Source organism: Mixophyes fleayi, chromosome 2, assembly GCF_038048845.1.
Source record: "Mixophyes fleayi isolate aMixFle1 chromosome 2, aMixFle1.hap1, whole genome shotgun sequence".
NCBI lineage: Eukaryota > Metazoa > Chordata > Amphibia > Anura > Limnodynastidae > Mixophyes > Mixophyes fleayi.
In genome coordinates this window covers 316,601,132-316,617,586 of record NC_134403.1, presented here as the reverse complement: position 1 = coordinate 316,617,586, position 16,455 = coordinate 316,601,132, and the positions used below count along the sequence as shown (strand labels likewise).

General features: G+C 38.7%; 1 protein-coding gene across 1 annotated transcript in view; it reads left to right on the top strand.

Moving 5' to 3' along the window:
- Positions 1-16,455, top strand: part of SMTNL2 (smoothelin like 2) — an 88,439-nt gene that overhangs the window by 56,260 nt on the left and 15,724 nt on the right. Inside the window, exons 6-8 of the mRNA XM_075196667.1 lie at positions 380-547; positions 5,898-6,015; positions 8,485-8,636. Of these exons, the coding sequence (XP_075052768.1) occupies positions 380-547; positions 5,898-6,015; positions 8,485-8,636 (438 nt within the window). The remainder of the gene's footprint in view (positions 1-379; positions 548-5,897; positions 6,016-8,484; positions 8,637-16,455) is intronic.

Genomic DNA, 16,455 nt, shown 5'->3' with positions numbered 1-16,455 from the left:
TTTGGGGTGGTTTTGTTCCTGCATGGTGTAAATTGCACAATATGGGCTTAATTATAGATGTCTATTGGAAGTATTTTCACAGTTTAGATAGGCATTTGGTAAAACCATTTGAAAAAATGTTACCTTGTAAGTGTGATTAAAGTGGAGGTAGACAATTTGTGGGCCCACCTAATAATCAGCATATCCTTTCGTGGAACTATGACATGTTACTAGTTCCTAGCAAATTCATGGAATGCATTCTCATTATTAGCCTAGCAACAATGCTCCCTCCACTGTGTATAGGGGACATGTACATCTTTTAAATATTCCTTCTATATTATCTTTTATGTTGTAATTCCAAGTACAGTGCGTAAGCAGTATTGTTTTTTGTGTTTTTCAGCACGGACAGATATTTTGACGTTACTCCCAAATCCCAGTCCCCGCCACCTGCTCTGAGTCGCCAAGCTGAGAAGAAACGCGAGTTAGTAAGATCTCAGACTCTTCCGAGATCTTCTGGCACCCAAGTTCGGAAAGCTTTCTTTGAGAAATTTGAACAGGACAGTGGCAAGTAAGAGCCCCATATCACTGTAAATGTCCTAAATAGCTTGAGATGAGTGTCAACTAATCTTTTATCATATAGCAAGAAGAAAGATCATTTAGGTCTTGTTCACAAGTGTGGCTAATATGCCCTACTCAGTACACACACGTATCGTTCATTCTTCATCTCCTGCACATCTATGTGTAACACATTTTGAGGTGAGCAGGGCTAGATTATACTGTAAAATGTTTACAGCAGCACAAAGTATTTCAGTTTTGCTTGTGTGTCCATGCATTTAGCCAATTTCAGCGCTCAATAGTAATGTGAGGGTCCTGTAAAACTGATGCAGGAAGATTATCATGTCAAAGCCACCTGACAAACTTGTTAATATAAGCATAGAGATATTATTATCATAGGTTTGTAAGGCACCACAGTGCTCTGCAGCGCTGTACAGTAGGGAAAACAGGACATACATAAAACACAGACATGAAAACAAAGGGTATGGAAGACCCTGCTCATTAGAGAGCTTACATTCTAAAGGGAAGAGGGCACAGCTGAAGCAAGAGGAGCGAGTGTGGCTTAGAGTGGAGATTGGGACAGTTGTGAGGGTGAATTAGTGTGAATAGTGTTATAAGGTCACCTATAAAAAAGAGATGGGTTTTCAAAGAGCATCTAAAGATTTGAAGGTTGTGAGAAAGTTCGATTGAGCGTGGTAGGAAATTTCATAAGTGGGGAGCAGCACGGGAGATGTCTTGTAGGCGGGAGTGAGAAGTGGTTACCAAAGATTAAAAAAGGTGTAGATCTAAGAGGGTGGGAGGGAGGGTATTATGATTTTAGATTAATGAAGGGGTGGTGGTGTTGAGGGCTTTGTAGGTAAGGGTGAGTAATTTGAATTGGATTCTGGAGGAAACAGGGAGCCAGTGTAGAGATTTGCAAAGTAATGCAGCAGATGTGGAGAGGTGAGAGAGTAGGATCAGTCTTGCTGCAACATTTTGGATGGATTGAAGTTTGGATGTATAGGTGTCAGGAATAGCAGGATGTTGCATTAGTCGTGACGGGAGATGATGAGAGAATGGATAAGAGTTTTGGTAGCAGGTTGAGTAAGACAAGGGCGTATTCTGGCAATGTTTTTAAGGTGGAGTCGACAGGACTGGGAGGGAGTCTGGATGTGAGTAATAAAGCAGAGGGTGGAGTCAAGTGTGACACCAATTCAGCAGGCTTCAGAGCCTGAGGAAATTGTGGTGTTATTGACAGTGAGGCAGATTTGAGGGGTGGTGGCGATTCTGGCAGGAGGGAAGATAATAAGCTCTGTTTTGGACGTGTTGAGCTTAAGATAGCATTGGGACATCCATATGGAGATAGCAAAAAGACAGTTGGTTACACGAGATAGTACAGAAGGGGACAGGTCAGGAGAAGAGATATAGATTTGAGTGTCATAAGCGTAGAGGTGGTATTGGAGGCCGAATATGTTATCCCTAAACTGTAATCATGTGACTATTCACATAAAAGTATCAATAAAATAGACCAGTAAAGTATAAAAAAAATTACATTTGTTTTCTATGCAGCTAGGTATTTGTTACTGTGTGCTGTTTCTTCTATACTTGCATTTATAGCTACACACAGCTAACATGCAAATTGACTGAAAAAGTCAAAGTGATAAAGGGAGGTAGGCTTGCTTTTAACTAGTATATACACACCGATAACTTAAAAGTGCAAAGCATGAGATGTCTGTATATTCAGACATAGGTACAGGAGTAGTCAATTATGATTATCTCTTTACATATGTAGAGAGTATTATTCTTGTGTCTGCATGCTTAGAATATTTCAGCTACTTGCATTTGATTTATTTATTTTTTTAACAGCTGTCATTTGTGTTTTTCTAAAAATGACAGTCATTCATGGTGGCATACTCTGATCTCTTGAAATATAATAAGCTTGCACTGTTATGTAGACACCTGCAGTGTGAATACATCTGATTCCAGGGGAAGGTTATGAGCTGCAGGGGCATATACAGCTTTGTAACTTGACATGAGCTATACTGCTATTGCAAAGCCAAGCCTGACTGTTGGCTACCTGTATTATTCCTATGGCTCATCGCAATCACCATTTACTTAGAGGGATCTCTGCTTGTCTACACCTCTATACCAGACCAGGCTTAAAAATGAAGACGCCAGTTTGGTATAGTAATTTCCCCTCATATTTTTATTACATATTGGCCTTACAAATTCAGTGTATTAGTCTAGCAGATGTTTACTGTCCCAGCTGAGAATCAGGCATAAGGTTACTAACACCCACTGAAGACCCTCACTCCGCCAATTGTACATCCATTGTCAAGCAACCCCATCTATGTACAGCCACGTCCCCTGAATTCCATCTGTATTATTGAAGTGAACAATGCTACACCTTGGGGGCATTGTCAAGAAAGCAAACAGTTTATTTCCTAGGGGTCTTTTTAAAGACTTTATTTATGCAAGATTTAGTCTATTTAATTACAGGTTGTGCAGCTACCTTGCAGGAAAAATTCTACAGGTGTGTTCCCTTGTACATTGCTGCCTGCATACAGGGTAGTGTCAAACACATATATAATGCATATCTGCCCCTCACCTTTGGGTATTGCCCGTGCTCCTTCTGCTGTGTTTGTTTTTTGTCTTATACAACTACAGATATTATAAATGTATGTGAACCATCTGTAGTTTCAGGCCCGTGGGTGGCCTATTTTTTTTCCTTCCTTTCTTTCATGAGGATTATAAATTCTATAAATTCTCACATATGTTTGTATTACATTTAAGCAGCTATATTGTGTTTAGAAATGTAGAAAGTAAGTTAAATGTAAACTAGAAAGGGCTCACTAAAATTTGCTCTTTATTATGGAATGCAATGTGTTATAGTGCAATGAAGACAGTAGAGCGAGTTATGCATTGCTGGTAGTTGTGTACTAGTGCATTTAAAGCTGGCACATTCATTTGTACGTGATTACCATAAGTATTTAAAATGAATTGTAATAAAAAAAAAATTTAATTGAATAGGGTATGGTTTTGGTATGGCCTCATTAACCTTTAGTTTGATTAATTACTGAGTGATGACAGCACATTTAGTGACATGTTCATTCATAGCTCCCAGACTAGTAGAGTCATGCACCATTCACATTGTGTGTGTTGCTGCTATTGTGCAGTGTATCTCTTCTGGTTCACTTACATACACAATTATTGTAATCTCTACTAATCCTGCTCAACCTGTCAATTTAATTTTTCTTGACTATGAAGAAGTTTATCAGCAGTGCAACGTGAAACTATTTTTAGGACAGCAGCTTGTTGACCCTGTTCATTTTTTTTTTTTTCTAAGAGAACATTCGGTTCTTGATTTCTGTAATAGGGCATTAGTCTTAGTCCAGTCATGTGAATGTACACATAGTTATTAAGCCTGCCCCCCAGTTAGCATTGATCCCTATTCATTTACTTATTTGGCAGACTTTACAAACCTAGATAAGTGCAGTTTGTGTTCAACTACACTATACTCTGAAAGATAGACCAGATAGTCCTGTTTGGTTTAGAGAATTGGCAAAGTGTGTATACATATATAGGTATAAACAACATATATAGGTATAAACATTCAGTTCTGTTCAAATTTTAGGGCTTAATGTAACACATACAAAGAAGAACTCCTTCCCCCAAGTGACAGAACTTGGGAGTTCTATGTTCTAAGGTACCTCAACCCTGCTGGTACCGATAACACTCCATTCCCCAGGTCACTACACCCTGGAGATGTTTAAATGAATACCGAGCTTAGTGCAGTGTGTTGATATCTCTGAGTCATCCACTCCGTATTATGAAATCAATGCACTGACTATGCGCTTAATTCATTAAATCCCCTCTGAGGTGTCAGACTTTGGAGAATGGATAGATCACAACTGGTAAGTATGAGTTATACTGCAACTACGGAGGTACAAACATGGGACCCCACTGCTTTTTTTGCTTAGGAGAAGGGGATTCAAATATACAATATTTTTAACTGAATTTCTTGTTTAATTGCAAGTAAACAAAAACAAACCATACTGTTACCTGTAGCTAATAAGCAGATGCTAGCTCTAATATTTCTTACCTACCAAAGAAATTCACTGATTGGATTCTATGGGCTACAAATTGAATATATATATATATATATATATATGTTAATATATATATATATATGTTAATATATATATATATATATGTTAATATATATATATATATATATATATATATATATATATATATATATATATAGGTTAATATATAATTTTAGCTGTCTATACGCAGGCTTATCATGTCACTTGGACAGAGTGCTTAATCACAGGATCCATTTCCAGCTTGGTCACACCTATAGGTGCCAAATTGGACAGGTCCCTTGGCTCACCAGAGCACTGAATAGCCAGATCACTTTGGGGCTTCTTAGTACAGTCAGTGCACACATACTAACAGCGGATGTCTGCCCATAAGACGGAAAAGTACGTTCAAAAATAATCGGGTCAATTTTGATAGGATAATTTCAGCCCACTTTTCTTTAGAGCAGGCAATATTGTTGAGTGTGCGGTCAGCATGTAATTGCATATTTCTTCCAGCAAGATGTATGATGTGAATTTCATGGCCTGTCAAAGGGATATCTTTCACAATGGAAGGTGGAAGGTTTAACATGGTGCAAAACCCAATGGCCTACATCCCTAGACTGATCAAAGCTGTGGATTATAGATAATTTGTACTACTTCTACAATGTTATTAAATTGCCTATAAACTGTTTTATTATATTACATACTGTTCTTGGTAGTCCATTTCATTAAATAATTTATGTTGTCAGACTTCATATCTTTCTCTGGAAAGGTGAATCTTTTGTTACAGAATTTATTGTTCTTTTCAGTTGTACTGCATTTCATGATGTGCTTAGTCATATAATTGAAGTTTGTGAGCCTGATTAATTAAGAAAATCAAAGCAAAAAAAGGAGTAAGTTTGCACCTTGGGAAAACAATGTTGCATTAGAGGGGTAGGTAAATTTAAATTGTGGGACAGGTTTATAGTTGGGGAAGGGCATGTTCTAGATCAACTTTAAATTTAGCTATGAAGTATTTGTGTGCTACATGAAAAGCAGCCAGTATTTTCCTTAATTGCATAATAATAAACTAATGTGCACCCATTGCATTGTAACATGGTTTGTCCAGGAGCAAACTTACTCCATTCCTTTGCTTTACTTTCCTTAATGAATCGGGCGCATTGTATTTATTTCTCTGCTTAATTGCTTTCTCTTATCCTTTTCAATATCCTTTTGTATAGAGGAGGAACATCCAAGCCCTCCTGTGCTTTGTAAGCAAGTTCTCTGATTATTACATTTCTTTTGTCATGTTATTTACAGAGGCAAAGGGGAATCCAAGGTGAAGCTGAAAAGGTCTCAGAGTTTTGGCGTTTCCAGCGCCAGCAGCATTAAGCAGATCCTTCTGGAATGGTGCCGGTCCAAAACCATTGGCTATAAGGTAAGACTTATTCTCCTTTGCAAATTGTTCAGAAGGAAACCAGACCTAAATATTTGTTTCTTACTTCTGTGGTTTTACATAGTGGACTTTATTTATATTACTACCGCATTTTACGTCATATTCTGTTTGTATCTAAAAGGTCAAAATGAATAAGTCTCATAAAAAATGTACTGGTGACGTATATTGCGTGTAATATATAGATATAAACACACATAAAGTATCACAGTGAACAATAATAAAAATTCAGTGAAACTGATGTAATAGGTATTAAATACTAGAAAAACTCTCATGTTTAAGCTGTTATAAGTTGTGAAGAGTAAATAGTATATTTTCACTTATTGTAATGTTAGTGTAGTAGAAATCTACTGATATATATATATATATATATATATATATATATATATATACATACATACATACATACATACATACATACATACATACATACATACATACATACACATATCTATCGATCAGCCACAACATTAAAACCACCGTGAAGTGAATAACATTGATTGTCTTGTTACAATGGCACTTATCAAGGGGTGGGATATATTAGGCAGCCAATGAACAGTCAGTGTTTGAAGTTGATGTGTTGGAAGCAGGAAAAATGGGTAAGTGTCTGAGTGAGTTTGCCAAGGGCCAAATTGCGATGGCTAAACCACTGGGTCAGAGCATCTCCAAAATGGCAGGTCTTGTGGGGTGTTCCCATTGTGCAGTGGTTAGTACCTACCAAAAGTGGTTCAAGGAAGGACACCCGGTGAACAGGCGACGGGGTCATGAGCGCTCAAGGCTTATGGATGTGCGCAGAAAGCGAGCCCATAGTAACCCTTGTCCATTGCCGGATGAGCCTACAATGGCCATGTGAGCACCAGAACTGGACCATGGGGCAATAGAAGAAGGTGGCCTGATCTGATGAATTAAGTTTTTCTTTTACATCATGTGGACTGCCAGATGCGTGTGCGTCGTTTACCTGGGGAAGAGATGGCACCAGAATGCACTATGGGGAGAAGGCAGTGTGATGCTCTGTACACTGGGTCCTGGTATTCATGTGGATGTTACTTTGACACGTACCACCTACCAAAACATTGTTGCAGACTAAGTACACACCTTCGTGGCAACGGTATTCCGTGATGGCAGTGGCCTCTTTCAGCAGGATAATGCGCTCTGCCACACTGCAAAAATTGTTCAGGAATGGTTTGAGGAACATGACAAAGAGTTGAAGGTGTTGACTTGGCCTCCAGAATCCCCAGATCGCAATCCAACTGAGCATCTGTGGGATGTGAAGGAAAAACAAGTGGAAGCCATGGAGGCAACATAAAGGATCTGCTGCTAACGTCTTGTGCCAAATACCAGAGGACACCTCCAGAGGTCTTGTGGAGTCCATGCCTCGATGGATGAGAGCTGTTTTGGCGGCACGAGGGAAACTACAAAATATTAGGCAGATAGTATTAATGTTGTGGCTCATCGGTGTGTGTATATATAGACAAAGTGGTGTTATGCATATCACCCTTAACACCTTCACTTTAACCACTGTGTGTGTGTGTGTATATGTGTGTGTATATATATATATATATATATATATATATATATATATATATATATATATATATATATATATATATATATATATATATATATTATATAATTTGTGTGTATATTTACATGTTGTATGTATATTCTGGTGCTCAGAAATATTAGGTCTGATTGTAGGGAACAGCAGCAGGTGTAGTGTGTAGTTGCATGTTTGAATTTCCATATCACAACTATAATAATTTTGCTGAATGTGAGCAGACCTGGTATATTTATTTTATCCTAGGTAATTTTGTAGTTTATAAAATTTATAATAGTTGTTTACATATCAGGTTTGTTTGTAGAATTTGAGAGCAAACACAGTGCTATTAATAACTCTACAACAGGAATGTAGAGACCACAACTGCAGGGCTGTAGGATATGCAGGAGTACTTGTAATTAAAATCTGTAGCTAACTAGTATAAGTACACATAAGTGTTTATACTTGCAGAAGGGGTAAGGGACAGCGACATCTCTAAAATGCAGAGGGACTGAGGCTATTTTAGGCTGTGTCTGGGAATAAGTTATATTATATGTAGAGCTGTCCAGAAGTGTTCTCACTGTCCCAATGTATACAGGTAAAACAAGCATGGCTTTATGCCACCCTGCACAGCTTATCCTGCAATTGTGATAGAGATTTGATGTCCTTTTAAAGGAACATGGTGGTATGTTCACTAATGCAAGTTAGGACTCCTAGATTTTACTGATGGTTAGTGGCCATGCTTAATTTGTGAAATGGGGTTTTTACTAGTAGACACATTTGCCATGTATTGTACCAGCATTTTAATATGTACAAAATAAAACAGGATGGAAACAGATAGTCCCTGAAACTGTTTAGAGCATGAATTTATTTTAGGTCTGAAAGTTAATCTTTTCTTTGTTTTTTGGTAATTTTAGAACATTGATCTCCAGAACTTTTCATCCAGCTGGAGTGATGGGATGGCTTTCTGTGCTCTCGTCCACTCCTTCTTCCCTGAAGCTTTTGACTATGATGCTCTGGTGCCTTCAGATCACAAACAGAACTTTGAACAAGCATTCTCCACAGCTGAGTGAGTACAAGTTCTCTATCTCAGGTTAGGTGTCCGCTGTATCCTCACCTGGAAGGACAGCATTCAGAAGACTGTGGTTTAGTGTTAACTAAACTGTAGGCAGAAATAAAGGGATTTTCCAGTGTAACTCCTGTGTGGTCTTGGGTGGCTAGCTGGAGGTGTACTTGATTTTTTTGTTTTATTTTATTACTCAAGTGTCTGCACATAATGAGAATTGTTTGTAACAAGCGGTGCCTTTGGAAAGTGTCAGTATGGCAAAAATGCCATACATTACGTGACAGATACTTATGAATGAAAAATGTACCTTTTGGATAGTAGTTGTAAAAGACATAGGCAACAAATTTATAGAAGCAAAGCAACTTTGTTCACAATGTCACACTTGAATATATGTTTTTGTTTTTTTGTTTTGCAAGCTAATAGCAAAAACAGGAAGCACAGAAATGAGGACATGTCCTACTTATGTAAAAATGTTGTCATCTCAAAAACTTCTTCACGGTCTGTGTTCTTTTTTTTATTTTATAATAAATGATCTCACACGACCTTCATAGTTATTTTCCATAACTTAAGGTCAAAGGAAAACAGTGGATAATCAGAATACAGACTAATCATAAAAAGGTGTTTCAGACTTTAATTTGAAGTGTTTCCATGGTTGATGTTTCAGCAAATATTTCCTAAGTACCCCCGAAAAGTAATGTTTCGCTGACAGTCAAGCTAGCCAGCTGTTCTGACACTTCAAGTCCCAACTGTTGGAACTTATATTGTAGAGCCACAGGCTCCTTAAGTCAAATGGAAGGAAGGACATTTGTTCTACGTTGCCTTTCTGTAAATGACTGGATACCCCTTGGTTTAAGTAATTATTCAGATGTTGCTCATTACACTCAGCCATATCTGTGACAGTCTGTGTGTGCAATTACCAGTCGCTTCTCAGACTGCATATATTAGAGAGTTTTTAGGACCTGCTAAAATGATTTATTTGTGGAACAAGCTCTAAAAAATATCTTTAAAGGTAAATTATTTTATTTAATTTCCCTTCTTCTCTCGTTCATTACAATAAATAAACTATTTTCCAGGAATTTATTTCATAATAGAGCACCTGATTTATTTATTAAGAATAGCATGCTACAAGAACCATATTATCGTGAAGTATAGGCCACGTATTTTCCACCTCATCTACTGTAGAATGGAATCTGCCATGTCAGTTTAGTCACACACATACGTGGCCGCATGGCTTCATTGCAGCTTTACAGGCCTGCATAGGTATTACATATTGCAGCATGTTTAGTTCATGTGTGTATTTACAACACTAGTTAGTGAGTGGTGTCTGTCCCTTTTATCGTTATCCATTTACGTGTGGTCTGTCAGTCATGTCCTGAAGTACTGCACACACACATTCCTGCTGCTTGACCCACGCTCCACAGTATCCCAGATCACTTTACAATTTGGCCACTTATGTGGTTGGCAAATTGGACGGGATCTGGGAGTTCGGCGCCCGGGCCGAGCAGCTGGATTCTTTATTGACCGCATGGTCTATTAATACAGCTGAGAGATAACTCCACACACGGGCCAAAGGAGAACATCTTTTGACTGGATTTACAAATTTTCTTGATAATAATCCTATCAGATTATTATCGTGAATTGCTCTCATTTTGGGGCTACACATAGAGTGATATTGGATCACTCGGCTTATAAGACCTGTTTTATGGGCCAAAGCAGTGAAGTTAGAGCCATGGAAACATAGGGCAGGATGACCAGAACTATTTGGGAACCTGGAAAAAGAGTCCATTTTGCCGTAATGGGGCCATAGTGAAGGACATCTGTACAGCAGAACAAGCAGCAAGAAATAAATCAACAAAATAATGCCTAAATAATGTCAAAGTTTTACATGGTCGTACTAACCAAATTTCATTTTAATGATACTTTGTAGTAAAGTATTTCTGTTTGAACAAGACAAACTAATCTATTTTATCATTAAGGGGACCTCAATTGAATCTGCTGTTATGAGCAGTTATTTGAGACTGTTGTTCGAGCAGCCTAAAATTCTACTTTCAACCCAGTCTGCTTCTTATTAGAAAATTGTTAGACGACCTAAGTATTTCAAAGCAGGCGGTCACATGTGTAAGGAATAGAGGTAATTGCCACAATTTCTCTTCAGTTTACACAATTACCTTGAATGTGAATATTTATTATGTCTCTGTTGCGCTTTAGTGGAGTTGACATAGACAGACGTCACAGATGAAGGGTTCTACGGCAATTGTGAAGGTTTCTTAAACTAAAAGAGCACTTTGTTACTTTCAAAAATACCAATAAGATTTTCAGTTCCTTGCAGAAGTAACCATGGAGCCTTTTGTCTTTCTATTCCTGGTGACTGAGAACATGAGGGGAGACTGATGTTCACACAGTCTTGTAAATAATGGTCCAACCCACAAAATGTGCAGGTGATGGGTACACTTTAAATAGTGCAGAGGAAGGATACTTGGCCTCCACATCTATATGCAGTTCGACATGGAAGGATACTTGGCCTCCCCATCTATATGCAGTTCAACATGTCATTTGTCAGTGAGGGTTATTTACTGCTACCTCATAGGTTAGACAATGCAGGCAAGTGTCTGGTTGCAATGGGTCATTACACAAATTAATTGTTTAATAATAAAGCCCCAGTTTGTGGAGATGATTACAAGAAAAAGTTTCGTAATCAGACCCTTAAGTGTTACCGTGTAATATTACGGTAATTAATAATAAAATGGTCTGACTGTTCAATGAGCTCATTCAACATTAACCCAGGCCACTGCTTAAAAAAGAAATAATATCCACCCCCCCCCCCCCCCCCCATATGCCTGTCTCCTCTATACAAGTGCTATACTCCGTTGCCCCAAACCTCACCTTGCTAACTTGGATACACAATAGTCTTTTACAAAGATGAGGAATTTTTTTTAAACCCCCATATCATATATATTAGAAAATCCTAATAAAATGTACGATTATAAAGTAGTTATGTTGGTAATGCTCACTATATAGTTGTGCTAAACGTGTGCTCCTTTTTCCATTATATCCGCTCTTATTCTTACAGCCTAAGCAACACTTTAACAAATGGAATAAATTCAGGCCAAGTATGCTTCTATCCCACACCTTACCACTCCGTTGTGCCGCAGAAAAATAGCAATACAAAGTACACAACTAGGTGCAACCCCTACAATGTTACCGCCATAGGCCTAGGCCTCTGTATCCAGACCTGACATAATACAGAAAGGTCCTGGTTCTGTACATTATTTTTGAAACTTGTCATCACCTTTTGCTAAAAAGGTCAGGTTAAACAAGTCTTGATGCAGTCCATATGTGATTTGTTTTAGCAGAGGAAATAATGGACAACATATGGTGTCCTCGTTTATAGAAATTTCCGTGAATATTTACTGTATATAATTTCTGTTAACATGACCTCCGTGCATATCATTTTGTCACCTACTAGAATATCCTCAGTGGTATCCATTTACCAATGAGCTGTCAAGAATGACTCTTCCGTCTGCATGGCCAAGGTCTTCATCTAGCAGAGAAGTTTTATCTAACGGTCTATCGTAGTTCACAGATCAAGATGGTCGACATAACTCAGTTTGCAGTTGCTTACTGACTTTTACTTTTTACTAGCTCACAGTATCGCTGAGTGTAGAATATACTAATGCTGAGCACAACTTGGTGATTAATGAATAGGTTAGCAAAACGCACCACAGGACTCCCATCATTAGGATTATGTTGAGTTCTACAAACCTGGTACCTGCATGTTATTTAGGAACAGTGACATAACACAGAAAATAGATGTGAAAAGTATATAGAGTATAATGGTGCTATGCCTACTGGGAAGTGTTATAGGAGCCAATGCATGTATGTGAATAAATGCACCTAAAATATACTGGCTAAATGCTATTGCACATGCGGAGTATCATAATTAAACAATAAATGTAGTTGCATCTGTCACTGTGTGTGATAGTAAGGTGCACAGGTGAGCCAGTGTATCTCCTTCTCTAGCCCTGGCTAGCTCCTGGTCCTGGATGTAGAGGACCAGAAGGTCCCCACACATGCAGGTAACTTAGGGTTCAGTGCAATCAGATGTCTCAATGATTTGGGTGTCAGACCATCTCTATGAAAATAAACTCTTTATCCCATCTGCCTTCTCACTCCAGCACAATTCCTTCATGAACAATACGATTATTATTATTATTATTATTATTACTATTATTATCTTTTATTTATGAGGCGCCACAAAGGGTCTGCAGAGCCGTACATAGAGCATGGGATAACAGTACAGGGTAACAATACATGGCACACAGGGTAGTACAAAAACAAAGTGCAGTAAAAGCGAAGTGCAATCTGTATAAACAAAGTGCAATCTGTATAAACAAAGTGCAATCTGTATAAACAAAGTGCAGTAGGTATAAACAAAGTGCAATAGGTATAAACAAATACCAACTTAGCAGAGAAAGGTGCACAGGGCAAAGGGTAAAAGTGAATTCCAGTGTACAAATAGGAAGGTAAGTAGGTGGGGAGTGAATAAGCGTTTGCGCCTCTGCCCTGTGACCAGTAGAGTGGGCATCGCTCACAGGATCAGGGCAGAGATTGAGAAGAGGAAAGATGGAGAGAAGAAGTAGAGGGCTAAAGGCAGAGGTAAACAGGAGGAGGAGGGACCTGCTCAAAGGAGCTTACAATCTAAAGGTGAGGGGGAGACTGACAGGAGTCAGAGAGAGGGGATGGGGGCTGAGAACACTGAGGGGGGAGAAGCAGAGGAATAAGTAGGAGGGGGCGAGGTATAGAAAGATAGAGAAGAGGGATGGCGGAGGGCAGGGTTAGGCGGAGGAAGGGTATGCTATATATATACTTGGTTGCAAGTATATTTATTTTTTCACATTAACGCCTCCTGCACAACGCTTAAACATGTCTCAGGATGTTGTAAGACAGTTCACATCTCCTCTAAATCTCTTATCAGTTGGCAGTTTACTTGTCAGCCCACCCTGCACTCCTTTAGCAGTCATGTCTTGTTACTTCCTTAACCACTACTTCACCGCTGGCCGTTAAACATTTCCCACATCTGGGAACAGCTTCTTCCACACACACTGTGTTCTCTTGCAGCTTCCTTACTCACACCTTGGGCTATAACACCCTCTCTGGTGTCCTGTCTGCTCCTCTGGTTTACATCACATTGCTTCACTGCAGCACTGCTTCCCTCTCTATACGGTCTCTTAGATGAATCCTCACTCAGGACAGACTTCTATAATGCAGGAACACTGCTACATGCCGTGATCTCCCTCTCTACCTTGGGGTTCACCCTAAATGGGATCTTTTCCCTTATTCAATGCAGCTGCGCTGCTTTGGGCAGCAACCCCCTCTTGGACCTCTTTCCCCTCTCTTTTAATATGAAGTCTGAGGCTTCTCCTTTGGGGATCCCCCTTTATGTTTGCACCATCAGGACTTGGGATCTTGTTCTCTGTGGGTTCTTTCCTGGGACCTTCTCCCCACTGTCTCAGGTCCACAGCTGTCACATCCTCCCTTCTGCCGCGGGAAACCCAAATCTTTTATAGACTGATCCTCCTAACAAGCGGTACTGGATGTTTTTGTCCCATGGGGTTTGACTCTGCCTCCATAGTGACACCACACCACCTAAGAGAGGCCCACGTGTCAGCACCTAACTTGTCAAGTTAAGTGAGATACTACTGTTGGTGCATGGGCCAAGTAGCTGTATCACTTCACAATCACTGGGACCTGTTAATGTAAAAAAACCCATAATAGGCCAATAACTGTGATCTTCTGATTGCTTACTGATCCTATTTATTTCAATGGAATCAATACCTAGCATTGTGGTTGGTTGTGGGCTATTGTGTTGATTATGACATTGTGTGTTTGACCAGCATAAGTTATACAAGGAATAATTTGAGACCCAAGTTAGGATGAAAGTTTGCACATGTTTTACCTCCTTCAAACAGGTTTACCATAGTAAATTAATGCTAAAGATCGCTTGTTTATGTGGGTATGTGTATGTATGTATATATATATATATGTATATATATGTATGTGTGTGTATATATATATATATATATATATATATATATATATATATATATATATATATATATATATATATATATATATATATATATATATATATATACACATGTAAACCCGTGCATGATACTCATGCATTCTAGTCAAATCAAGCTACTTAAGGTGTTAAAAAGGTTCTTGTCATGCATTTGGGCCATAGCCCAGGCCTCAACCACCAATCACTCCCCACTGTCACCCCCGGCAACCACCAACCACTCCCAACTATCACTTCTCCTTCAAGAAATATATATGTATTTTTTTAAAATCTTTATAAACACTTTTAACAATTAACAAATTAAATTAACAAATTAAAAACATCTTAGTATACCAAATGTCAGCCCTTTCTGATTTTTTTTTTTCCACACACACTAAGAATTTAGTAGGTCAGTGTATAACTCCGCCCAGCAGGCGGCGCTGCAGCTTGGTTTTATTTTTTCCACACACAGACAGACTAACACACGCCACTAGACATTTATATTCTAGATAGATAGATAGATATATATATATATATATATATATATATATATATATATATATATATATATATATATATATATATATATATATATAAAATCTACTTTTGTTTCCTTCCTGTCCCATTAAGTATTTTATAAGTAATAATAAGTAAACTATACAACACAGGAAATGCTGGTATTATTGCCTAAGGTCTGCTATACAGGGGAGTTACAGCGCATGCTTGTACTAGCGTTTTGTAATTGTAGAAAAGCTAAAATAAGTATGCCAATGGTTATGTGCTAACAGTCAAGAGCAGAGAGGTGCGATATGTATTTAATTGCATTAACTGAGCGCAGGTGTGTCCCTGGCGTTTCCTTAATGCCATCAGGTAATCCGCCTTGGGCTGTTTGTGGTCCACTGTCAATTGAGCATATGCATTTCACCACAAAGCACGAAGTTCTCTGTACTGATTTCACACTGTGGGGGCTCCAGCATCAGGCAGTTTCACTGTAAACCTTGCCTGGCATATGTAATTCACTCTTGCTCTTTGTACACACGCCCCCAGGCACATTATTGTGTTTGTGTTTCAGGAATGTTTTCAGAATGACTTCATCCTGTCTTAGCAATTAACCATTTCTTGGTAACAGGGTTACAAATACAGTCACATTTAAGCAGCACATGTACTGTATACGGTACTGGGTCTCCTGTAATATCCAATGTCATTTCTTTGTGGAATATAAGAAACTTGTAACTTCCCAATGTCTTGCCTGGCAAATTTAGAACATATGACTTATATATAGTTTTCAACCTTAGAGTGCAAGATAGGGATTTCCTGCTACGGAGTGCAACGCACGTTTTATATCTAGCTGCCATGCAGCCTGTTAATTAGCAAGATGGTGCTGTCTTCTCACTGTTTGACCAGCATTTCCAGTCAGTCACGCATTAATCTGCAGCTTACGTTGTTGGAACATGTGGCTCTTGTACTGGGCTACAATCTGAGCATCAGTCGGTGCAATAGACCAAATCCCCCATACTTCTCTGTAAATGTAAACCACATCCACAGTGGCCCTTACATACTCATGCCGTATTTCACTTGTATAGATGTACCTACCCAGTTGTGTCACTGAAAATTGTAATCATGTGTTGGCTACTATGAAGTTACCAATCTGCAGGACTGGCAATATTCCCTTTAATAACATTTTCTTGCACCTTGTGGTCCAAAGACCTTCCTCCATTACCGACCCGGGAGTCTTTACTGCGTATGTGCAACCTTAGGATG